The 27,314-nt window shown below is 34.0% G+C and overlaps 1 protein-coding gene across 9 annotated transcripts in view; it reads right to left on the bottom strand.

Annotated features, from left to right (window-relative positions):
• Positions 1-237: 237 nt before the first annotated feature.
• Positions 238-27,314, bottom strand: part of Syt7 (Synaptotagmin 7) — a 679,167-nt gene continuing 652,090 nt past the window's right edge. For 8 of the 9 annotated variants that reach the window (XM_076132579.1, XM_076132586.1, XM_076132584.1 and 5 more), the window contains 6 exons: positions 23,987-24,127; positions 18,943-19,119; positions 17,550-17,630; positions 10,825-10,993; positions 8,231-8,443; positions 238-5,791 (listed from right to left, as the gene is read on the bottom strand). In XM_076132579.1, coding sequence (XP_075988694.1) covers positions 5,691-5,791; positions 8,231-8,443; positions 10,825-10,993; positions 17,550-17,630; positions 18,943-19,119; positions 23,987-24,127 — 882 coding nt within the window. In that variant the 3' untranslated portion in view covers positions 238-5,690. Of the gene's footprint in view, positions 5,792-8,230; positions 8,444-10,824; positions 10,994-17,549; positions 17,631-18,942; positions 19,120-23,986; positions 24,128-26,177; positions 26,314-27,314 lie in introns of those variants that run through there. The other variant, XM_076132588.1, reaches the window with a different exon arrangement.

Genomic DNA, 27,314 nt, shown 5'->3' with positions numbered 1-27,314 from the left:
ACAAATATTTAACATATTATTATGCAAAGTACAAAAAGAAGTAAAACAACTAGGTCTCTATTATCTAATAGTGGATCTTAAATTATTTCGAGTGTTAAGCGATAATCAAACAACCGAACCCCCGCTGCTGTTTTAGCGGCATATTAGCCACTTTAACCTTTGCACTATGGATATCATAAAAAAAACATGGAAGAGGGATGAATTTTATTCCATAAAATAAAAAGTCAATAATTAATTAACTCAATATTTTATTCGGGAATAATGAATTTAATTACAATTAATAAATACACAATACATTAATGATTGTCAACACTTTATAATACGTGTATAATATAATATTTAATGAACAGTACACCTAAAAATCTTAATTAATAATAAACAAATTAAAAATAAAACACACACAACAATGACATCTATGCGTGAAAAGGAACGTAAATAAAAAAAATACAAGCGAATACATTCTTAGTTTTTAAACGTAACAGTCTATAAATACAATTTTAACTTTCTAATCTAACATTGATTCCTTACGTTACATGATATTACATATATTTTAAAACGTTATTATTTTTTTAACTATACGATAAAATATAATCAACTATATTTTTAAAATCACATTTTTCCTAATTTTATAACATTAATATTGCACAAAATAGACACAGACCGCGATTATAAGTTACACCGTTTGAGCCGATTACCGAACGAAAACTAAGCTGTCAATGTCATAATGACAGACAAAAGCGCGGGAAACATTTATTACGATTAGTTTTGCAATGTAACTCATTTTCTCGGCTACAGCGATTAAATACATTCAATTATATGCTTAAAATAAACTTATTTAACGCGAAAAGATGTTAACTTTTGCGTTTTTTACTAAAACTAAAGTCACTATTTTAGAAATTAAATATTAAATCGTTTTGATGAAAAAATTCGTTAACATAGAATCGAAAGATGTGTCTTAGAAAACAATGTTTATGATTAGAAACTTGTGATTACACAAGAGAAGATTTGTGCTTTCTGTATATTGATAAAAAATAACTTTCATGTGCGCAGTGTTAATCTATATATTATAAAGAATTTCACCAAAATATATATCCTTGAAGGCTTTAGAAATTAAAAATGAATTGATATGTAATAATTGTAAATCACAATGATTTTGGAAAAGCTTAGTTATAGGATGAATAATTCACTTGTCTGTGCTTGAGATTTAAAAATAGTAGACGTCATTTATGAACTGTCATCTGTCAAATACTTTTTAGCATCAGACAACTGAATTATACACTGAAAAAAATAAAGTAAAGTTACTATAGTAGCGTGAAAAAATAATTATTTTAAATTCTTTGCTACTCAACAGTAGATAAAGCAAAAAAGAGGTAGAATTCGGAAGATGCAAAAATACATTTTTTTTTATTTAGTTTTAAACATGTAAGTACGTTATAATCAAATATTTTTAGCTCAAACTCTGCATGACAACAACCAATTACATTTTTTCCCTATTTATGTACATTTATTAGAATAATTCCTCTCATTTTGACCTTTCTTTTATACTTACAATATTTTTTTTTTTATTTTTACTCCCCTACCGTAACCAAGATATGCTTTTGTTTAGGAAACAGCAGAAAATTATTGTTTCTATTATTCTTGACGCAAAATTAATTCATATTTGACAACTATAAATCTTAACAGTCAAAATAACTACAACTCCTAATAAAAAATAATAGCAACACGTCGCATTACTGCAATATGTTGCTATCAAAATATTAGCAGGCATTTATCGGCGTTGTCAATTTTATACGTAGATACAAATACATGCATAAATCACACTGTTTTCCCGTTGGTGTAGTCAGAGATCAAAGAATCAAGTTGTCAATATTATAGTTGTCAAAGACGATTATCCTTTTGGTTAAACAAAAACCTGTCTAAAGGACACTTAGTGCCGTATTTGCAACAATTTATTTTGTATTATGTCCCGAGAATAAGGTATAAATGTTTACACCTAACTAATAAAGCGTTAGCGTACATTTAGTAAGAGAACCTTTCCATTAGAGATATGCTATGTTACTATGCTGAGAGGATGTAATAATGTATGTCCTCCTAGCCGATATCCGGCTGTCAGTTTGTTTATAGTGCCCAAGTGTGTATGCAATACACAGGTACACTCTCTATTCTTTCTCTCTCATAACCCGGTGAGACTGATAACCGACAAGACCAGTGAGGGATCAGGCGCAGGACCGACGGCTTTACGTCCGAGGCACTTCGGCCTATTAAGAGTTTGTCCAAGTCATTAAAAGCCACCTTTACACACACACTCTATCGCACGTTCTTAGGAGCGTACAGGATTACGCGCGGGAAAGACGCGCTATTCGCTCGCGATTTTCTTCGCGGGCTTGACAGATGAGCGCGGCGCGTGGTCTATCCTTTTCCCTTACACGCGCGCTCTTTCACGCACGACTGTTGTTTCACGCGCGATAGAGCGTGTTTGTAAAGACACCGATGAATATGATTGGTGGTAATCAAACGTACCCACAGCATAGTAGCATAGCATATCTCTAGTGGAAAGACACCCTAAAAGTAACATTAAAATGCATAGCAAAAATAATTGAGAAGCGATTCAGAGGCTTACAAGACCTCATTAAAAATAGTTTATTTCTCGCATAAACACGACAGTAAAAAATATAGTTATTCAGCTATTTTTTTAACAAATTATGAGATTTTTTTTTTCATTTTACTGTTTTTTTTGACTTCGAATTTTTGAGAAGGATTTGGGACCGACTTCTGGCCTATATTTTTTTTACTTTACTAATTTACTGAACAGGGACTCTCAACGGGCTATTGACACTATGAACAAGTAAAATTGAGAAAATCTCATTATATCAAGGTTATTGACATCTGAATTTAACACTAAGCCTATACTTAACATTTATTTTTTGACATTTCCACTAAAATCGGTTTTTGAAGCTCAGTTAGAGGGTCGTTTTAAGTAAAAATTGGTATTTTTTTTCAATTTCACAATTTCAATAGATCTCGGTATTTTTTTCGCAACTAATTTTTTTATGAACATTGAACGGTCTAACACCTATAACAACAAGCTACGTGGTACATCTATATTTACGCTAAATTCTATAAAACTTTTATAAATGTATACAATATTTTGGATTTTTGATGATTATTTTTTTTTCTCAATACTTTTTAACATCGATTCGAACTACTTTACTGAATGTAAGCTTTAACATGTAACAACAAGCATTCGATACTATTTTTTATTATTTTTAAATATATATTAAATACATATTTTATATATTTCAACAAAAAAACTTGCTACCAAAGCTTATGTATCCAAAAGTTGCTGATTGTCATTTTGCTTTTTTTTTCAAGAACGGTATTGCAACTTTGGGCAATTCTTACTTTTTTATAATCTCACCTAAAATTGACCAGCCTCATACACTTTGCAACACTCTTAATTTTTAACAATTAATTTAGAATCTGTACTTATTCCATTAAGCAATCGATAAAAGCAAAAACATTTTGACACATATTTTTTTCTCAAAAATTGCGTACTCATAGATGTTTTTTTTATTGTTTTTTTTTCATAGTAACAATTTGGCAGTTATGGTATTACTCTGACGATTCGATCACAGATAAAAAATGACAACTTAGTAAAAAAAAAACACTTTTTTTTAATGCAATTTTGAGCAAAAATTTAAAAGCAAAATATTCTTAATTTTAACATTGATTTACGTATAAACAATTCTTTCTTTTTTTACCAAAAAGGAAAGAAAATCTACTCGTTTTGTGCGATGTGAACTCGACTTTTTGATCGCTACATTTTTAACAATTAATTTATAATATTTCTAACAATAATTTTTATTAAAATCTTAACACTCGTCTTCCAATCGTTACTTATTAGGTAAAACGTCAATATAGTTTGAAGATAAGGGGGTCGTTTGAAATGCTGGGTCTTTTTAAGGAATAGAGAGAATACAGCTTGCATAATGCAGATTGGAAATATAAAAGTCTGAAAAAATAATAGTTTATTTTATTAAAGTTTGATTTAATGAAGATAACTTCCGCACTAAGCTTTTGTGTCGCGGGTATTTTTACAAACATACAAACAAAGGACACAAAGTGCAACCAGGCCTGTAACTATCTCTGGATCTCACCAATATTTCTTTCGTGTGGGAATCTTACCCACGACTCACTGGTAGTTGTGTGACGACCACGTTAACCATTGCGCCACGGAGGCTGTCTTTTGAAAGTACAAGAAATTTCTTCACGAGTCTTTTTACAAATTTTTAATTATTTGACAGTATACCTTATTTTATTACTTGGCGTTTCAACTGACTTACATCAATCACGGAACGTAGGTACATTTTGGGCTGATTTCATTCAAAACAAAAAAAGGTTGGCTCAAGTACTTTTAAAATGATTGCCCAGCTATGTTTTTGTAGTTATATTGAAAACTTAAATAAATAGAGTTATTAACTTCGAAATTATAAGAGGTTCAGAAAATGGAGAGCAAGATTTAATAGCTTACTGTCTTACTAATTAACATCGCGTAAGCTCTCATTCGTTTTTTTTTTAAAGACAACTCCCGCACTACGGTTTGCTCTTGTGTCGCGGGGACTTTAACAAACATACAAACAACGGACTCAAAGCACAACCAGACCCGAAACAATATATGTAGTTATACAGAGTTTTGTCACTTTCAAACTATTCCGAAACTGCATATCAGTGAAAAAGCCATAGTCAGTTGCGTTTACCAGTGGGTAAACAATCTGTGAGTTAAGCAACAATAGGCGTGATTATTCCATAGCTGGGTGGCCGCGTAGAGGTATTTGAACTGGGCGTCTCCGTGCTTCGGAGGGCATGAATAAGTGTGTCCCAGTAGTTGTTAAAATAACAGTCGTTAAGCCATGTCAAAGGTCTTGGGCGGCTTGAACAACTTTGACACTAGGTTGTACTAATCAGAGCTTAAACGACGTTTATTAGAAAGACGAAGTAATATCAAGTTAGTCGAAATTTTGAAATCCATTCTTTAAAACTACCGTCGTAATTTGAACCACGCAAATGCTTTTCAAAAACCATTCTCAATTAAGAAACAGCATTTCAAAGTCACCCCTTTTTTAGGAGAAAGTTATAGTATAGTTTTAACATTTTGAATTTTTCTTTTTAGAAATATCACCATTTTGATTTTAATTTTTTATCATTTTATTTTCATTTTTAACGATAGCCAAGTTTGAGAATTAGCGCGTGCTTTGAAAAACTGAGAAATTTATGAAATATAAATATGTGCTTTCAAAAATTAAATTTAAATTACATATTTTATAAATTAAATTGTTCAGCCAAATGACCGTTATTGACGATGTAGATACGTATTGTTATTAAAAATTAAAATTAATCACCAAAAAAGAAAAAAAAAACAGTTTTTTTTTCAGTTTCACAAAAAATAATCGTTGAAATTTCGATAAGTACATTAAAACACTTTTCAACACACAAAAAAACGAAAAATAATTTTTTTTTGAAAAACTCAAAATTTTTTTTTTCAAAAACTAAAATTTTAAAACCTCGTGCACGACGCTCAGGTGAAGACAGGTCAGAGAGATTCGTGTGCCGTAAATGTTTCCGTTCAGTCTTATGACGTTTTTGTTTTTATTTTTTTTTTATTATATTTTTTGTTAATTTCATCCTTTTATTCACTCTGGTTTCAAGCGATGCCACTGCACGATCGTCTGCCGAGGTTTTGTTATCATGTCTTGCCAGTGTTTCGTTTCGGTTGCCCCGGAGCCGTTTTTGCCTGAAACATTTTGAAAAAATATATTAGTAAAGGAATAAAGGAATATATTAGGAAAAGGAAGACTGCCTCCGTGTCCCAGTGGGTTAGGTCACCGCAGCGGGATCGATTTCCACACGGGACAATTATTATTTGTGCGATCCACAAATAATTGTTCTGGGTCTGGTTGTACTTTGTGTCCGTTATTTGTATGTTTGTAAAAGTGAAAAGAAAGATATGCAACGAGCCGTTTTGGCTACCATACCACGCTATCACGGCATCCTTCATTTTAATAATATGGTTAGGGCTAGAGGTAATAATCATGTACAATTCAACAACAATCGCGCGTGAAAGAGTGCGCATGTAAGGGGAAAGGGAGTGAGAGGACTTCGTCCGGGATAGCACAATTTTTTTCAGTTGATTATTTATATTAATAACCGAATTAAAAAAAAAACTTTATTACCAACGTAATCTTACGACCGCCTAGCTATCGAAAAATCTATACTAATATTATAAAGCTGAAGAGTTTGTTTGTTTGTTTGTTTGTTTGAACGCGCTAATCTCAGGAACTACTGGTCCGATTTGAAAAATTCTTTCAGTGTTAGATAGTCCATTTATCGAGGGAGGTTATAGGCTATATATCATCACGCTACGACCAATAGGAGCAGAGTACCAGTGAAAAATGATACAAAAACGGGGAAAAATTTTATGTGACGCAAGCGAAGTTGCGCGGGTCAGCTATTATGTATATAAAGATTGATCAGCGCTCCTAACGTATTTTTTTAAGAACTATGTACTTCCAAGGAAACATTTTCTACAAAACATTTGAATAATATAAATCTAAATAATTAATATTATTTGCTAAAACACACTTTTGGGCAATTCGAAATTAAATTAAAATATATTTTAAATTTTATTTAATTAATCCAAACCTACGACGCGACGCTCATTATTAAATTATTTAAATAATTCAAATGAACTATAATATTATAGGAAGACAAGGCTTTATGGGTATTGTTTCCTTTGCCTGCTTCAACTACGGCAAAAGAAATAATGTAGGTACTTTGTTCTATCCCGTCAGTGCCCCCCAAACCTGTGGCTTTGTCACACAGGTGCATTTTCCGCGTTAAAAACTGAAATTTTAATTAACTTTACGCAAAAAGGACGCTTTTTTTATAGTTTTTGTTCTATTTTTAGTGTAATTAAATAGTTATAGTGACTGTTTTGTGCAATAAAGACATTTTAATAATAAGTGTTTATCGGTAAGGACGCCATAGTGTTATAAATAGTTTATTAGGTTTTTCGTTATTAAGTAGTGAGTGTTTGTGTTGTTTTCTTGCTTAATACAAACCGTAGAGGTTTAGAAGTGATTAGTGATAATTAATAAGTAACAAGTGATAATAACTTATAAGTGGGTAGTAATACATTCGCCGCGCGTGTCAGTGTCGTAACAGGATCGAGACGCGCCGGCGCTGATCTCGCCTTACGACTTCGCCGCTCCAGCGTATGTAAGTATTCTATTATCTATATTAATAATTTAGTCAAGGGATACGAATCGATTCGAACCTTATATGAATAACAAAGCATAAAAAAAAAATATTGCTTTCGAGTTGACAACATGTGTCTGCAAAATTCGGATTGTCGAGTATTTTGTTAAATTCTAATGTGTTGACAGACGAATCACAGTCGCCATCTTGATTTCATTATTTTTATTACATAGTATGTGTAACTTTTATTTACCAACTATGTTATTTTTCGGTTTGTCACATGACTATTGACTTTTAGTCGTGCCTTTATGTTGAAGGAAATAAGCCATGGTAGCGTCCTGCTGTATAGAATAACGCCTTGTTCCCATGGGAGTAGGCAGTGACCAGAGAACGTCACTTGGTACGATCTTTACAAACTTTCCTTGCTTCATTCACATTATCTATAAATCTTGTCCTACCAATGGAAACATTGAGTTTCAAAATTTTTTGGGGTAAAATCCTCTCTTAGTACTGTTTTCTAAGGCTCAGTAGTTCCGGCTGAGCGTTGACCGTCAGTCAGTCACTCAGTAACGGAGGAGCTTAATGCATATTGATTTATAACAGAAAACTTAAATAAAAAGTAGTATGTGATATCAGTATTATATTAAATTAAATTAATTAAATTTAACCCATTACTGTCCCACTGCTGGGCAAGGGTCTCCTCCCGTAATGAGGGAGGGGTTAGGCCACCACGCTGGCCAAGTGCGGGTTGGGGACTTTGCATGCCCTCAACAAATGTATTAAACAAATTTTAGGCATGCAAGGTTTCCTCACGATGTTTCCCTTCACCGTTGGAGCATGTGATAATTATTTCTAATACACACATAACTTCGAAAAGTCATTGGTGTGTTGCTTCGGGTTCGAACCTGCGACAACTAAGACGCGCGATCAAGTAGACTTAAATAATAAATTATATCGAATCAAATGTCAAACTCACCAGCCAGTAATATTCTTCCAATCAGTTCATTCCTCCCGATGTTATCGAAGTCCATGACTTGCACGTCCAGAGAGCACTCTCTGATCTTCTCCCAGGGCACGTTGAAAGAGAACGAGTCGTTGAACACCGGGTTGAGCGTGCACTTAAAGATTTGAGTCTTGCGCTTCTCTATGCGTTTGTCGCCGAATTGCAGCCATACTTTCACGTAGGGATCTGTAATGAGAAAAGGCAATTTTTAGTACATTTATTTAGAAGTAGTGGCGCGGCTCGACTTCATCCGGGTACACATTTTTTAATTTTTTTTTAACCCATGACTGTCCCACTTCTGGGCAAGGGTCTCCTCCCAAACGATGGAGAGCTTAGGCCTTGAGTCCACCATGCTGGCCGATGGGGACTTTGCATGCTCTCAATAAACGTATTAAACAATTTTTGTTAAATGCATAACTAAATATAATAGAATTTTATCCCGTCGATCCCTTAGAAACATTTTTACATTTTTTTTTTTATTTAAAGAAAGTATAATTTAATTTGGTATTAGTTTAGTGGACAACTTATAGTTAAAGTTGTTTAATCCACCTAAAGATCTCTGACTTGACAAACGGAGGTAATTTTTAATATTCTTGAAGCACGGAGACGTTTAGCTCAAACATCACTAAGCACCCATCCATTGCTAACCCGCATCAAGCATGCCTAACTTATTCCCGGTACTATCCATGAGCATAAAATACCTCTCTAAAAAACCATTAATCAAGTCACAAAACTTAAATGAACTCTCTTTAATCTGAACATTTCTCAAAAAAAATTCTTCGCAAAAATTCCCAGATCATTAGCGAAAAGGGAAATTTTTCTTCGGCTATATTTCAAACGTTCAAGTTACTGTAAGGGAACCCTCTTAATTGGAACTCCCGGTTTAAGATATGTATCTCGTTTTATGGTACATTTATGTAGCAAGAAATTTGTACACGTTTTAAGAACGAAAATGTTTGGTTTAGTAGTTGAGTTGCTAATGTTTCTAATTTTTGCAGGGTTCGTAGCTTGTTCGGTTTGCAGTTAAAATAACTTGTTTTGCTGATAAAAGCTTTTTTATTTGGGTACCGTATCAGATAGGTTATCACTTAAAATTTTTACAGATGTTTTTATACATTTGCTATCACTGTATGTTGCAGGTAGATTACCTTACATTTATTTTTGACCAGTGAAACTGGCCTAAAGGTAACTCATGCTTTGATGCATTAACCCCTGGTTTCTGAGGTACATATTTTAGCGATAGTTCTATTCAATCGCGCTTAGGCACTTATAAAATGTCAGTTTACCAAGTCAGCTAAATTTAGATAAACTTTGACAAAACGTTAGATAATATTTTGATGTGAGAACTAGTAAGTTTTGTTTCACACGCAGGTAAACTACTGGCTACAAATAGTACCTATGTATAGTAAGACAATTTAGTAGGAAGCCTTGGCATGTACGATTTTTCTCAGTTGCAATTAATAATTCTGTGGATTTCGAAAATAAAGTAGCTGTATCAAATAGGCCACTGTCAGCTGCATAAGCCTACGAGTCTCTCAAACCGCGAACCTTGCATTACAAGACCCTCGACTAAGTTGCCGACAAGATGCCGATCTGTAATAATCCTTAATAAACTGTTTTAATCCAAAATCAAAATTAAAACATTTATTCATTCAGGTCAAATATTGACACTTATGATAGTCGTTACAATTACTGAATCTACCACTAGCTCGGAAAGGGGGTAGAGCCTTATGAGAAGAGCTGGCGAGAAACTCATCAAATGTCATAAGAGTTAAAGTTTATTTTTAAACTAATTCATTTTATGTTTCTTCGCATCTCCACTGGTTTGCGTTAAGCCTAATAAAAAATATGTAATTTGAATTCATAAGGTCGGGTAGTAAAATTAGTCTCTTCATAAAAATGCCTCCTCAAATTCAATTAGATTACATTCAAGTGGTAATATGACAGGAATTTTATGGTAAAGTTTGTAATAATTTGTGAAATTTACAAAATTTTGGTGTTTTCGTGAAATAGTTTGAATAGGACAAATTGCGGGAGATTTTGGTTTTTGAGTGCGTTAATGATGTAATTGTTGATTTAAGAGGAATAAACAGTAAATTATTGAGATAAATTTCTTTAAACGAAAGTGATTTCTTTAAACTGAATGTCTCCGTGCTTCGGAGGGCACGTAAAAGTCGGTACTGGTTGTTGTCGATTAAGATAACAGTCGTAACGCCATGTCAAAGGCCTTTCAAATTTAATTTCTTATTACATCATGTATTTATTTGCACCAAACAAAAAAAAAATACTTTCGTTTAATCGATCTATCGTATGGTTAGTGGTCAACCTAATGTCAAAGTTGTTCAAGCCGCCCGAGAGGCCTTTGACATGGCTATATCTTAGTAAACAACATCCGGGACCGACGTTTTACGTGCCCTCCGAAGCACGGAGACGCCCAGCTTGAACACCAGTATGCGGTCACCCATCTAGGGAATAACCGCACCAACAGTTGCTTAACCCACAGATCGTTTACCGACCGGTGAGCGCAACTGGCTATGGGCGCCTCAATCTCAAAATTTGCTGCTCACCTGATTTCCCATTGATATCCTTTGCCTTCAAGTTCCTGGCCTTCAGCAGCGTCAAGGTCAGGACGCTGTTGCTCGGATGGTAACACAGTGACGTCAGCAGCTCGCCGCACTTGTCCTTCGCTGGAGGCTTCAGCGCCTTCCAGAATGAAGGCTTCTCGCTCAGGTCCACCTGGAGTTTAAGAATAATAAATATTATACATAGGGTTAAGGGTGGGCATATACCGGAGTATGGCACTTGGTACGATCCAGACAAACTGTACTATGTGTTTTTTATACACATATGTATTTGTTGTTTTAGCGACAACAGAAACAATTGACATTTTCACGTCATCTGTGAAAATTTCAACTATCTAACTATCACAGTAGTTCGATTCACTAATATCGACTTTCGACAACCGGCAAGCTATCGAGAAATCTAATATTCTCGTGTCACAGTTTTCGTTGCCATACTCCTCCGAAACGGCTTGACCGATTTTGATGAATTTTTTTGTGCTTATCCGGTGTCTATGAGAATCGGTCAACATCTATTTTTCATACCCCTAAATGACACTTTTTTTTATATGGCAGAAAAACGTCTGCCGGGTCAGCTAGTATGTATATAGTAACATATCTTTATATGTAAATATATATAACTTAAGAGTAACTGACATACTAGCTGACCCGGTTTCTGAGGTAAGTTTAGTGGTGGTTTATCTATTTAATAGCGTTAAAATTCGTATAAAAAAACGCTATCGAATAGATAAACTACCGCTTAATGCATACAGAAACCGGGGATAGTGATCTATCAACGCACAGACTAAACTACTGGACGGATCGGGCTGAAATTTGTCATGCAGGTAGATGTTATGACGTAGACATCCGCTAAGAAAGGAATTTATGAATTCTACCCCCAAGGGGATAATATAGGGGATTAATGTTTGTATGAAAAATCTGTCCGAACTATTTTTTGCAATACATTTTAAATGTCAAACTTTTGGCTCTGTTCATGAGATATCTACAGCTTAGTGACAGACAGACAGCAAAGTATCAGTAATAGGGACCCTTTATTACCTTTATGGTACGGAACTATGATAAAAAATAACGTCGGCTCAACGATACTTGAAGATCACATATTATTTAATCTATATCCGTTATGAAACCACAACATAAAATAATAAAAAGGACACCATCTTATCTCTTAAGCTTTGAAAAGGTAACAAACATACAAAATAATGTTTCCATACACTCTTTGTATGCTTGAAAAGAAAATGTATGTATTGAAGGTACTATAATATGTACAAAATACCTATTCAGCAGGTATCAAAACAACTTTTTCAGAGGTTAGGGTTGGCACTCACAAGGTTTTCAAAGAAAAAATATTTCTTGTTCCCTTGTGGCGCAGTCGGTAGTGTATCCGACTGCTGATCATGATTGCTGCTGGTCTAAAATTCGATTCCCAGTTCGGGCAAAGTGCTTTTGGTCTTTTCTACATTAGATTATTTCTCAATGGTGAGATGTGTGTGTGTGGGTATAAGACCTCCTTCCTTATATAATAAGAATCTCATAACCCGCCAGTATTATTCAATTTCAATAAAAAATGTTAATTAGCAAGCCGAACTTTAGCATCTATAAGGAAAAGCGCTAAAATCTATTTGACATCAGACAGCCCTAACAACAACAAACTTCAAAGTTGATAAAGCACAAGTAAGTCAAAGTTACGAACTGAGATAACGTTATCGAATACAAATCAATATTTATATACTATCTATAGACAGTGAAAGCCGAGTGGTATAAGTTGACACCTCCCACGCAAGTGGTCGCAGGTTCGAATCCGAGGCAACACACCAATGACTTTTCGAAGTTATGTGTGTATTAGAAATAATTATCACGTGCTCCAACGGTGAAGGAAAACATCGTGAGGAAACTTTGCATGCCTAAAATTTGTTTAATACATTTATTGAGGGCATGCAAAGTCTCCAACCCGCACGTGGTGGACTCAAGGCCTAAACCCTCCCTCATTACGGGAGGAGACCCTTGCCCAGCAGTGGGACAGTTATGGGTGAAATTAATTTTTTTATTTTATTTATCTATAGACAGACGATGAATTTAACTTAAAATGGCCTCAATTTCACTCGTTTAGCGAAGAAAATTCATGCCTAATTTTGTATGTCTCGCTCTTTCGCTTTCATAGCTCAATTGTTGAACCGATTTTGATGAAACTTTTCAAAAAGAGAGTTGAAGAAGGGAGATAAAACTCATTTTTATCTTAAATCATCGGGAAAATTGGAGATGAAACTTTGATGATGATTAAGATAATATTATGCTTCGATTTCTGCCACAGCGATTTCTTCAGCTTCTAATCTTGTCCAATAATGTGTCAGCTTCCAATTTTCCAAGAACTTTCAAGCACAAAGAGGCAGTAACGCGCACTTTCGAATATCGAGAGTTTACATTTAAGACTAGCTGATCCGCACACCTTCGCTTGCGTCGCATAAGAGAGAATAGGTCATAATTTTCCCCGTTTTTGTAACATTTTTTGTTGCTACTCCGCTCTTAATAGTTGCAGCGTGATGTTATATAGCGTAAAGCCTTCCTCGATAAATGGGCTATCTAACACTCAAAGAATTTTTCAAATCAGACCAGTAATTTCTGAGATTAGCGCGTTCAAACAAACAAACAAACAAACAGACAAACAATCTCTTCAGCTTTATAATATTTGTATAGATATGTACCTATTGTCTTCAAGAAATAATGATTCTATCTACAGTCAATACATTATATCTTTACACCAAACAGAAGAGAAACAAATAAAAACAACACAATGGTACAATGTAGTTCGTTATCTGGCAGCCATCTTTGTTTTGTTGTGTTGAGTGTGAACAGCTCCCAGCTTTTGTGATTAAAAGACTTTTATTAGTAGTTGGACTATAGCACATATAGTGGCTTATGTATTTTGAGGGTTCCGTACTGTTTGTTTGTTTGTTTGTCGTATGGTTAGTGGTCAACCAAGTGTCAAAGTTGTTCTGTCATCTTAGTAGACAACAACCGGGACCGACTTTTAACGTGCCCTCCGAAGCACGAAGACGCCCAGTTCAAATACCGCTATACGGTCACCCATCCATGGAATGACCGCGCCAATGGTTGCTTAACCCACAGATCGTTTACCGACCGATGAGCGCAACTGGCTATGGACTTACTCAAAGGGTAAAAACGGGATCCTATCTATTAGGTCGAGGAAAAAGTCTTTTCGCATTGTAGTATGTATGAACTTGTAATAAAATCTTTTCTCTACACAAGAAAGTTTGATATTTGAGTACCTCACGAGCTCACTGAACGAAACCTAATGAACCGTGTACTCGTTTGTGATTCTTAAAGCCAAAGAGATTTTATTACAAGTTTATACATACTATAATGCGAAAAGACTTGAGTTCTTAGCGAATGCCTACGTCATAACATCTACCTGCATGCCAAATTTAAGCACGATCCGTCCAGTGGTTTCGGCTGTGCGTTGATAGATCACTATGTCAGTCAGTCTCCTTTGAGTTATATATTAAACGTAACTTCGCTTGCGTCACATAAGAGAGAATTCGTCAGAATTTTCCCCCTTTTAGTAACATTTTTTATTTGTACTCTGCTCCTATTGGTCGTAGCGTGATGATATATATAAAGGCCTATAACCTTCCTCGATACTGCGATGGACTATCTAACACTGAAAGATTTTTTCAAATCGGTCCAGAAGTTCCTGATATTAGCGCGTTCAAACAAACAAACAAACAAACTCTTCAGCTTTATAATATTATATTATAGATAGATTTAGTAGTAAAAACATAGGCATACCGAGAATTTCTTTACTTTCAGCAAACATGTTACCTTTTAATAAAATAAATAAAGTCCCATATACTTGGGTCATATAAACAGAATGTTGCCTCCCCGCCGGCTTACATGGTAAAGAGATGTTTGTGAAATAAAAATGTATATAAAACTGTTTATGTGTTCTTTGAAAGGTTGGTTGCTTTGTTATGGTGAAGAGGTTGTAAGTTTGAGTCCTGGATGTGTCTATATTGGATTAAGTGTAATAATATTAGCTAGTTAGTGCGGGTTCCGGCTTGTATGAATTGAGTAAGATTAAGGTAAATGGGTGTGGATTTTTTTAAAACTAAGGCTTGTATCTGACTTCTGTTCAGCTATAACTGTGCTAAATTTCATGAAAATTGGTTAAGTAGTTTCAACGAAAGAGCGTAATAAACAGATAGATTTTAATTTTCGCTGTTTTAAATATTAGTGTTACATTAAACTGTTTACGACAAAATTTTGCATGGAGACTGCTGAAAACCCTAAGCCCAATAGACTTTTTTTTTTGTTTTAAGGTAAGGCAACATAGCAACAAAACTTCATTACATTTTGTCCAAAAACCTTTTTATATTAGCTAAACTAAACCCATGTAAAGCCGTGTTGGTCAACTAGTATTTTTAAAGGAAAATACATTCAAGTCATGTTTGAAAAGTCAGTGGTGCATTCAAAGCTAACTTTTGTCAATATTTTTCAATAATTGGCCTGGCTTTTGTGCCTTTGAAATGCTTGGATAAACGGGCCGTTGGTATGATTGGTTCTTTTCGTATTCCCGCCCCACTGCTGGGCAAGGGTCTTCTCCCGAAGAAGCATATTTATGTATACTGGATTATTTTTAAAGCGCAAAAACCTCGCAGGAATTTATAGCTAACATCATTCCCAACCCGTTTTTTGCCAGCGTGGTGGACTTGTGGAGGAACGAAGTGATCATGTTCCTCCAACACTAATGGAGGATCCTCCGACCAGGCGAGGTGATCATGCCTGGTGGGCCTAGGCTGCCCGACTGTTGTAGTCGAGAACTTGTATATATAGTCAGTTGCAGTGCAAACTTCGATAGCGCGATGCAGGACTTGTGACGTCAGTCACACTGCACGTGGTGGTTGGTTGTGCGCTGGTCCCAGTAGAATCAGATGTCGCTGTATGTAGCGATCCGCTACAGACTCAAGGCCTAAACCCTCTTTCGTTTGAAAGGAGACCAGTAATGGGTTGTTTTGAGGCGCCCATAGCCAGTTGCGCTCACCGGTCGGTAAACGATCTGTGGGTTAAGCAACCATTGGCGCGGTCATTCCATAGATGGGTGACCGCATAGTGGTATTTGAATTGGGCGTCTCCGTGCTTCGGTGGGCACGTTAAAAGTCGGTCCCGGTTGTTGTCGATTAAGATAACAGTCGTTAAGCCACGTCAAAGGCCTTCGGGCGGCTTAAACAACTTTGACACTAGGTTGACCACTAACCATACGACAAACAACAAATGGGTTGTAAAAAAAACAACTTTAAAAGTCAGTAGTTTTTATTCTCTGTAACAGAGTCTAAAAAGGAGTTTCTCAGTTAAAACTGTATTTATGTATGTTTTGCTACTATTATATCGCGTGTGGCTGCATTTGTTTATCTAACTAGTAATTAAACAACTCTGATTCTCTATACTGTCTTCATCCAGTAAATTTACAATGTAGAGTACACAGCCGTTAGAGCAGATTGTAGAGTAACACAAACACTAGTTAGTTGATATTGATCGGACGTGCGGCTCATGTCCGATGTTAGTTTAACTGAAGGGTTTCATGAAGGATTTATGTAGGAAACCGTTACTCAAATTTAACTAGATAAGGTAAATTTTGTAATTGTGATTAATACAATTGTGAAACTTCATGTTTGTACTATAATAAATATATCATTGGACCACGCTCAGCTTGTAATATGGTAACCAAACAACTGATAAACATACTTATATAGATACATTAACATCCAGGCTCAGAACAAATACTCGTGCTCATCACACAAAGATTGGTACCGGGTGGGATTCGAATCACCACACGCGGCGCTTTGGTTATTGCGGCGAGGTGACCACGTTAACCCCTGCGCCAAACGTGCAGTTAACGTTTAACTAGCTTTTGTTAGTTAAACTCTACAGTGATGTATCAGTCAATCAGTTACTTTGTCATTTTGTAGAAGTATTTTAACCAAAGAAGCTGTTACACTAGTGCATGTTACGCTTAAACGGCTGAACCAATTTAGATGAAATTTAACATGGTGACAGACCATACCTAAACGTTTTATTTTGTTTATATATCGCTTAAAATGAGCTGTTATTCTTAACAAAATACCATTTTATTCAGTTCTGTAAATACAAATGTATGGCGTGTAGACCCTTTTTGCTATAGTCTAACCTTCTTATTCATAAAAATATATCAAGTTATGAAAGGCTTGTACAGAGTTTTGTTTCTTTCACTCCTTAGCGAAATGAGAGAGAGAAAACATATTGTAGTAGGTTTTCTAACTAAAATGGGTTTATAGTGTGTTTATGAATAAGAGAGATAGGCTATATCTCGTAAAATGAGACATTTGTATAGTTCAGTGAATTAGCACTATTTTTTAAATAGACCTTTTTACTGTTAAATCTTTACTAATATTATAAAGCTGAAGAGTTTGTTTGTTTGTTTGAACGCGCTAATCTCAGGAACTACTGGTCCGATTTGAAAAATTCTTTCACTGTTAGATAGCCCATTTATCGAGGAAGGCTATAGGCTATATAACATCACGCTACGGCCATTAGGAGCGGAGTAGTAACGAAAAATGTTACAAAAACGGGGGAAATTATGTCCCATTCTCTCTTACGTGACGCAAGCGAAGTTGCGCGAGTCAGCTAGTAAGAACAATAGAGTGAGGAAGAGGTCATCTTACCTGACATAGAGGCAGGAACACTTCGCCGATGGAGTCATCTCTCGAGAACCGATCGTAATCGAACACGTGTAGGTGGAGTACCTGAAACAAATCATTATAATTACTTATAATAATATTTATTTTACTATAAGAATGTCTGAATTTTTGGCAGTAGAGTATGCGACTGCTGTTCGCGTGGTCTCAGGTTTTAATCATATTATTTGGCACCAGATTTGTGCTCTTCTATATAGCACTTGAATTGTGAACATTAAAAAATAGATATGTTACTGTAAAAGCCCGATCTGTGGTAAATCCTAAGATTTTCCGGTAAAACCTAAGATTTACCAACTCTCAATGGTAAAAGTCCAAACGTTCTTTTATTTAAAGTTCGAAATAAAAGAATTGTTCAGACTTTTACCTATACATACAGATACATTTCAAATTTCGGTAGTAGATTCGGCTTCGATTCTTGAGTCAAGAAAAGGTCTGACTCAAAAACGAAGCCGAAACTACACTTGGGCCACACAGAAGCTAACTACTGATTTTTTTACCTACAAATAAAAAGTATAATACAAAAAGTCACAATTCCTTGCAGCAATAATCCCAGTATAATAAAACGATATTATTAACATTTATTACAATAATCTCTTCCCTATAATTGGCGATAAATATCGTAGACTTGACGTCTTAACCGCAAACGTCCCAAAGGGTTTCAAAATGTACTTGTATTTTTTCATTAATTCGCTCCTAAGGGTCGTTGTGGATGATTTAATGATTTTAGAAGGTTTGGGTTTGAATCTGATTAAAATGGGTTGATTTTCATTGAACTTATTTAATGTTTAACCTGTTAATGTTACATTATGTTTAATGGTACATTATGTGTACGTTATAACCGATGAAAATAGCGCGTCTCTAATCAAGAAAGTCCAAGAAGCAGTAAGTAACAGCTGATTAAAAAGATTCGGGTTCAATTCCACGACAGAGTTTTGTTGAAATTATGCACTTAAATAATTCTGCTATTCCAACTCAATCTTTTTTAAGTTTAATTAATTAAACTATTGCGAGAGTTCCAACTGAAGTTTGAAAATGCCTTATCACACTTTACTCTACCTGGGAATATACCCTGGATCCTCTTGATTTTCAGTCACATACACCTTACAGATCATTTCTCATAAATATTAGGTCGGGGAGAAAGTCTTTTCCCATTATAGTATGTATGAACTTGCAATAAAATCTCTTTGGCTTCAAGAATCACAAATACACTTTTAATTAGGTTTCTTTCAGTGGGCTCGTGAGGTACCCAAATATGGAGCTTTTTTGTGTAGAGAAAATATTTTATTACAAGTTCATACATACATATCATATAATGCGAAAAGACTTTTTCCCCGACCTAATATTATAAGATATCTCTTACCCGACTCTGAAGCTTCTGTATCGGGAAGCCCTCGAAATAGAAAGTCTCGTTCCACCGAGGGTTGAGGGTACGTCGTTTGATCTTCGTCTCCAGGCGGTGTTTCTTGTCCGGGAGCAGGGTCACCCTCACGTAGGGGTCCGATGTCCCGCTCAGATCTTTAGCTGGGAGCTCCTTGCCCTGAAAAATGAGGAATGATTAGAATTGCTGTAAATGTTTTCTTTTCCTTTTTTACTTCAAAATGCGCAATAAAATAATTGTATCGTGAGGGAATCGAACCCACGACCTTGCAACGTAATGGTAGCGGCGTGGAAATCAATTAAATTAAATATTTTTTGGCTTGAAAATATTGGAGTTGGTCATTCACATACACACATACATAACATCACTTGCTATGGCAGAGGTGGTGCAATTAATAACATGATCTTTGTTAATACAGGTTACAAGATCCGAAATAAATTTCATATTTAATCACCCAATTTTTCTTAACAGTGTTATAATAAAAAGAAGGAAAATATTAATATTTACTAATCGATTTGCAGCGCAATATTCTACAGTCGGTACTATTGAGTATTAAGAAAAAAAAATGTGTAAAAATTAGTACCCATGGCACCCGCGAGGGGCGTGGATTAGGTTCTCCAGCAGAATTTTAAAAAAATCGTGTCACGGTGTCACTTAAAATCTAACAAAAAGGCATAAACTAGAGTTTATATCCATAATCTTTGTTCTCTACATATTTTATTACGTTCTACAAAAATTGTACACAAATCTCTAGTATCACTCATTTAGAAGGGGAATTTAAGAAAATGTCACGGGAAAAAATATGGCGCCTTGCAAAATGCCAGCAACGGATTATCTTCAATATGAACAAGATATGAAAAAGCTTAGCGGAGACTCCCTTCGATTGAAAACGATCGGGGGATGAAAGCAGACAGATTATACGGCGTACGACGATGTTCCACCAATAATGTCGTCCTGGCCGATTTCGGCTACGGCGGCCAGTTTCATGGAAACTGGCCGTATGTGGAGGACTTTTTATTTATTTAAAAAAAGACAACTCCCGCATTAAGAATTGCTCTTGTGTCGCGGGGACTTTTACAAATATACAAACAACGGACACAAAGTACGATCAGACCCGAAACAATGATTTGTGGATCGCACAAATTATTGTGCCGTGTGGGAATCGAACCCACGACCTCCCGACGCAGGGGTATCGTCGTGGCGACCTAAACCACTGCGCCACGGAGGGAGGAGGAGTTGATGCTGGTAAGTCCCTTTATATTCGAACGAAAATAAAATTATCTGTGAAGTCTTTTGGGTCAGAGCCCATTCGTCTCCTAAGATTCGCACCCTGTGCCCACTCGTCCCCTGGAACTTTTGAGGGGCCCATTCGTCCCCTGAAGAATATTTATTTTTATTCATTCTTCTAATATAAGTACATGTATATGTGTATACTGCAGCTTGGTAGTCCTGGTACAGTCGCGCAGAAAAGGCTATAATAAAAAATATAGTATTTCGGTAGATATCATGTTTATTTCGAATAAGATTAACATATACAAAATCACAATGTCCTAGAAACTAACAAAATACAACTCTTTTACAAAAATCAGTCTTGATTGACCATCATATAAATCAACATTAAATATAAAATATGCAGAAAAAAATAGAACACATATCAACAGTAAATAATTACTTCTTATTTTTTTGTATATTTACCAACTACATACATGCAAAATCATAATAGCTTAAATCTAAAAAAATATAACAGTACAAAAAAAATACTAAAATCACAGTAATTATTGAAGACTAGATAAATCAACGATGGATTATCATTCATCATAGCTCTTTTTTCAATGATCTGTTATGATTTATTCAATAAATTCCGTTAATAAACTGTTCACAAGTGTATTATGTTAACCGTTTCTTATGTAAAATATAGCAAATTTTTTCTCTGGGGACCAATAAGCACCTAAATAGGTGCCGAATCTTTAACTTATATTGTATACTAGCTGACCCGCGCAACTTCGCTTGCGTCACATAAGAGAGAATGGTAAAAATTTTCCCCGTTTTTGTAACATTTTTCACTCGTACTCTGCTCCTATTGGTCGTAGCGTGATGATATATAGCCTATAACCTTCCTCGATAAATGGGCTATCTAACACTGAAAGAATTTTTCAAATCGGAGCAGTAGTTCCTGAGATTAGCGCGTTCAAACAAACAAACAAACAAACTCTTCAGCTTTATAATATTAGTATAGATATATTAGAGGGGACGAATGGGTACCTTAAAAATAATATTTTTTATTAAAATATTAATTGGTCCCCTACCAGGAGACCAATGGGCACCTATGTAGGGGCCGAATCTACAACTTTTATACTAGGGGACGAATTTTAGGGGACGAATGGGCTCTGACCCGTCTTTTGGGTCAGAGCCCATTCGTCTCCTAAGATTCGCACCCTGTGCCCACTCGTCCCCTGGAACTTTTGAGGGGCCCATTCGTCCCCTGAAGAATATTTATTTTTATTCATTCTTCTAATATAAGTACATGTATATGTGTATACTGCAGCTTGGTAGTCCTGGTACAGTCGCGCAGAAAAGGCTATAATAAAAAATATAGTATTTCGGTAGATATCATGTTTATTTCGAATAAGATTAACATATACAAAATCACAATGTCCTAGAAACTAACAAAATACAACTCTTTTACAAAAATCAGTCTTGATTGACCATCATATAAATCAACATTAAATATAAAATATGCAGAAAAAAATAGAACACATATCAACAGTAAATAATTACTTCTTATTTTTTTGTATATTTACCAACTACATACATGCAAAATCATAATAGCTTAAATCTAAAAAAATATAACAGTACAAAAAAAATACTAAAATCACAGTAATTATTGAAGACTAGATAAATCAACGATGGATTATCATTCATCATAGCTCTTTTTTCAATGATCTGTTATGATTTATTCAATAAATTCCGTTAATAAACTGTTCACAAGTGTATTATGTTAACCGTTTCTTATGTAAAATATAGCAAATTTTTTCTCTGGGGACCAATAAGCACCTAAATAGGTGCCGAATCTTTAACTTATATTGTATACTAGCTGACCCGCGCAACTTCGCTTGCGTCACATAAGAGAGAATGGTAAAAATTTTCCCCGTTTTTGTAACATTTTTCACTCGTACTCTGCTCCTATTGGTCGTAGCGTGATGATATATAGCCTATAACCTTCCTCGATAAATGGGCTATCTAACACTGAAAGAATTTTTCAAATCGGAGCAGTAGTTCCTGAGATTAGCGCGTTCAAACAAACAAACAAACAAACTCTTCAGCTTTATAATATTAGTATAGATATATTAGAGGGGACGAATGGGTACCTTAAAAATAATATTTTTTATTAAAATATTAATTGGTCCCCTACCAGGAGACCAATGGGCACCTATGTAGGGGCCGAATCTACAACTTTTATACTAGGGGACGAATTTTAGGGGACGAATGGGCTCTGACCCAGTCTTTTATTGTAAGAACTTTATAAAAATAAAAACGATTCATGACTTCAATATGTATGTATGTTTGTTAAATACATACAAAATATTTTTCCATACACTATTTGTTATAACAATAGACACATTGTATTCGTGATAATGTAATAGTAGTTTCATTATTATCATTTGTTTTGTATTTAGCGAACAAATATGATATTAGACGTATCATGGTAAAAATCATGGCTAAATATTTGTTTAAATAGATGGAAATAATAAGTATTTATTTGGGAGAAATATGTGTGGTTATGGCTGAAAATTTTGTTTTTTTTTAACCCATTATTATCCCACTGCAGGGCAAGGGTCTCCTCTCAAAGTGCGGGTTGGGGGCTTTCAAGCCCTCAATAAATGTATTTAACAAATTGTAGGCATGCAAGGTTCCACGATGTTTTCCTTCACCGTTAGAGCAAGTGATAATTATGTCTAATACACTCATAACTACTAAAAGTTATTGGTGTGTTGCCTCATGTTAGAACCTGCAACCACTCGGATATCAGTAAACTTTAACTTAATCAAAAGTAAATAATATAATTAATATCCGATTACAGTAAAATTAATAGGCTTTTAAACAAAGTTTTCAAGCTTACTAGCGGTCAATTCGACTGCCTCCGTGGCACAGTGGTTTAGGTCACCACGCCACTAGCATTGCGTAGGGAGGTCGTAAGTTAGACTCCCACACGGAACAATTATTTGTGCGATCCACAAATAGTTGTTTCGGGTCTGGTTGTACTTTGTGCCCGTTGTTTGTATGTTTGTAAAAGTCCCCGCGACACAAGAGCAATCCATAGAAGCAATGTTGTCCTAAAAAAAAAATTGCTCGATCCGGAAGTCGAACCCGAGCCTTAACAGCGGTTATATACCTCATATGGACCACAAGTCTTAAAACTATTGGTAGGGTACTTCATAGATACAGACGGAACCTTATCACAAAACTTTAACTTAATCAAAGCTAAATAATTAATATCCGATTACAGGAAAACTAATAGGCTTTTAAACAAAGTTTTTAAGCTTACTAGCGATCAATTAAGCCTAAATTCGGCTTAGATCGGCTTAAGCCATTTGTTAACGCTGAAACTGAAAGTTTTGTATTAGTATTAATTACAGTTTGGTTTGAAACTTTATGCTATGAGAGTGTGTACAATACTTTATAACAAGGATCATATTTTCACTTTAACGTGAACGAATATTTTATAATATTCTAGAGGCCGCCCGCGACTTCGTCCGCGTGGAAACCCTTCCCGTGTTAATCTGGATCCTCGGGAACTCCGGAATAAAAACTCTATGTGTTATTCTGGGTCTTCAGCTACGTATATACCAAATTTCATCGTAATCGGTTCTGTAGTATTTGCGTGAAAGAGTAACAAACATACATACATACATACATACATACATACATACATACATACATACATACATACATACATACATACTCACATACATTCTCAAAAACTTTCGCATTTATAATATTAGTAGGAATAAAAAAGTCATCTCACCTGAATGATCCTCAGAATCAGGGTTGTATTCTGGAAGTCGTACTCTAGAGAGAAGTGTATCTGTCCCACGTTCTCCGAGGGTTCGGAGTTGTCAATGTACATGTCCACCAGCGATATGGAGCGGTTCTGCAGGAACGCCATCTGTTAGCGAAATGTGGTACTTAAAGCATTTGGTGAAACGCGCCGTTTCGAAGCGGCCTGGTGGACGAATTTTGGTAAAAAGTTTTTTTTGTTTTTGTATTTGTTTTTGGTGGAAAAAATATGCAAAGGGTGTTTTTATGTGGAAAAATAAATGTAAAAATAGATAATTTACCAACGTGTTTATTAAAAAAATATCATCTTTTAGAAGTTGTAAAAAATAAAAAAAATGTGTCATTATTTTTTTCATACAAAAATTATTAGCTCAATTCATGTAAATATTACCACGATTCAATAATAAAAATAACTAGCAAACCCTTGATTTAATATTAAAAACTGAAAACAAATGTATTTATTTTAACAACATGTTAATAATATGCTAAAGAAATTATAGCTTTATTCACGTGTAAAATGTTTACTGATACTTTTAGAAGTACACGTTTGTATGTAAACTGACATAATTGTATATAGTCACAATAATAAATTAATTAAATAAATCTGAATACTGGGCTGGTAGTATATAGCAAGACAGAAAGTGTCACACACTATTTTAAGTTTTGATAATATACTATAATTTGTTTGCCATCGACACGCTAAGAAGAAGAAGAATAAAATAAAAAGGCTTGCTTTGGCTTTGGCCCCACGCACGCCTTCCAAATGTCCGGGACTTTGTAGTCCCTAAAAAAACCGTGAAAATTAAATAAAAAAAGTAAATTAATAAAATAAAAAGCCTTGTGTTAGTTTTGGTCCCACGAACACTTTTCAAATGTCCAGGACTCTGTAGTCCCAAGATAAAAAAATATGTAAAAACTAAAAAAAAAATAGTTGAGTTTTTTTTGCAACTTTTTACCAAAATTTTGTCCATTTACTGTGTCGTGCTTTGTAAAAATAGTTTAGTTGTCGTGCTAGAATTCAGTACTTAAAATATGTTTGCACAATTTTGTTGATACAAATGGAATTGCAAAAAGTATGTTTAATTTTTATTAATAATATTTTTTTTACAAATATTACTACGAATTACAGTTATAACTCTTTAAATACATAACTCTAATATTGATAGAAATACTTTTTTTCGTATTATTTCAGCAAAGTATAAAATATTTTTTTTGTTTTTTTAAAAACACACTTTTTGTAAAAATTCAGTTGATGTAACGCCGACAATACTGGGGTTCATGCAATAATTCAAAGGGGTAAAGTGGGGTAAATTTACAAAATAGGGGTTGTCTTTTCAGAGTAAAATATTCTATAGGTATTTTTTTATTTGTGCGTCGATTTTGGACTCTAAAGGTTGTTGCAAAGTATATCTTATTGTTAATAGAAATAGAGTCTAATTTTGAGCTTCGAAACGACAATTTGGAATACTGTATTTTCTTAATTAAAAAGCAATCAAATCTAATACTATTCTAGTATTTCTAAATCTACAATTTTTGAAAAATATAATATTAGCTGTAAAAAAGATTTTTCAAAACTATGGATATTTGCTATTTTTTTATATTTTTGGTTTTTGATAAAAATAGTGTAAGAAAGAATATAGTAACTATATGTTTTGTAACTAGACCTCTTCAATATTTTTTGGAAAAATCTTAAATTAAAAAAAATCGGTCTCACACTATTTTTGAAATAGGTTTTTAGAAAAATTAAATAATTTTATTTAAATTTTGTATTGTGAGTGCTAAGCTAGGCTATTCCTATAAACTACATGGCTAGCTCTAAATTATTTTATCGTGAAAAATCGTGAATTTTAATAAATAAATTTTGATTTAAAATTGTGAAATTTATTTTCAAAAAATAATAACTACTCTCCATTACTCATATGGTATTCGAAATAATTATTTATTTTGTGAACTTTTGCTAAAATATTTTTAAGCTGTTCTTGCGCTGCTATTTACAAAATGAAATAAAAAAGCTTTTCAGCAAGCAGTCTCGCTGAAAATACTCGAAGCATTTTGAAATATTATTGTGAAAAAATTGATAAAAAAAGCGAATCCCAAGCGTCCGCCATATTTTTTCGTAATTTTTTCTATTTTGTTCTTATACAACCTCTTCTACCTACCATTTTTGAAGGAGAAAGCATGGAAAAAGAATTCATAGTTTAGAGAAACACCACAAAAATAAAAATAAAACAAAAACACAGAAAGGAGCACAGTTTTAAAAAAAAGGACAGTACGGAAACACTGACGAAAAAAAATATTTTTAAAAAATTTTACAAATGTTTTTCAAAAATTTAAAACTTTTTAACAATATTTTTCAAAAAAATAACACTTTTTTACATATTTTTTACACTGATTATAAATATAGTTGTGTAGTTGTAAAGTTTCTATGTAAGACTGCATCGAATCGTGATCTAAATTATTTGATTTTGCTTGACGTCAGTTATATTTATTTTCCGTGATATTTCAATATATTCGTGTGAACTGTAAGGTACAGGCTGGTGTTTTATTGAGTAGCTAAATATTATATTTACAAAATAACATGATTGTTTAAAGAACATTAGTTACACAAAATAATCCGTGAAAATACAGCTTTTATTCATCTTATAATTGCTAAATTGCTTAATTAAAATGCCTTTAATTCTTTTTAGTAAGTTCAATGTATTATAATCATTAAGCCTGTGATATTTGTTAAACGTGCGGTATCATTTACATCAGAACTTACTTAATAGATTTATGCTTAAACCCAGTCGAAAAATAACTAGTTTGTGTCTTAATTTTAGGATAATTAATTAATTACCCCAAATCTTTCAATTACCAATCATATAGGACGATGGATTCTAGAAAAGAACATAATCTTAAAGCAAAGCTTAATTAATTAATATTTTACTTTTGTAAATTAAAAACTTCTTTATAATATTAATCCATAATTAGGTACCCATTATTTATTTATTTATTTATTTTATTTATTTAAACTTCTTATACAATTTGTATAAAGGCGGACTTAATGCCTAAGGCATTTTCTGCCAGTCTACCTTGGGGTGATGCAGAGATTAAATGAAGTAGGTGTTTAAATTATAAAGGAGGAAAATTTAGTAGAGAAAAAGGTTTACAAATAAATAACAATGTGGTCATGTGACTATACATAAATATAGATGAGTATATACATACATAATTAATTACAATTATAAAAATATTAAATACGAATAATTCAATATATTATATAAATAGATGATATTAAAGACATACAATAAACTAAA

Source organism: Anticarsia gemmatalis, chromosome 28 (genome assembly GCF_050436995.1).
Source record: "Anticarsia gemmatalis isolate Benzon Research Colony breed Stoneville strain chromosome 28, ilAntGemm2 primary, whole genome shotgun sequence".
Taxonomy (NCBI): Eukaryota; Metazoa; Arthropoda; class Insecta; order Lepidoptera; family Erebidae; genus Anticarsia; species Anticarsia gemmatalis.
This window is presented reverse-complemented; position numbering and strand designations above follow the sequence as displayed.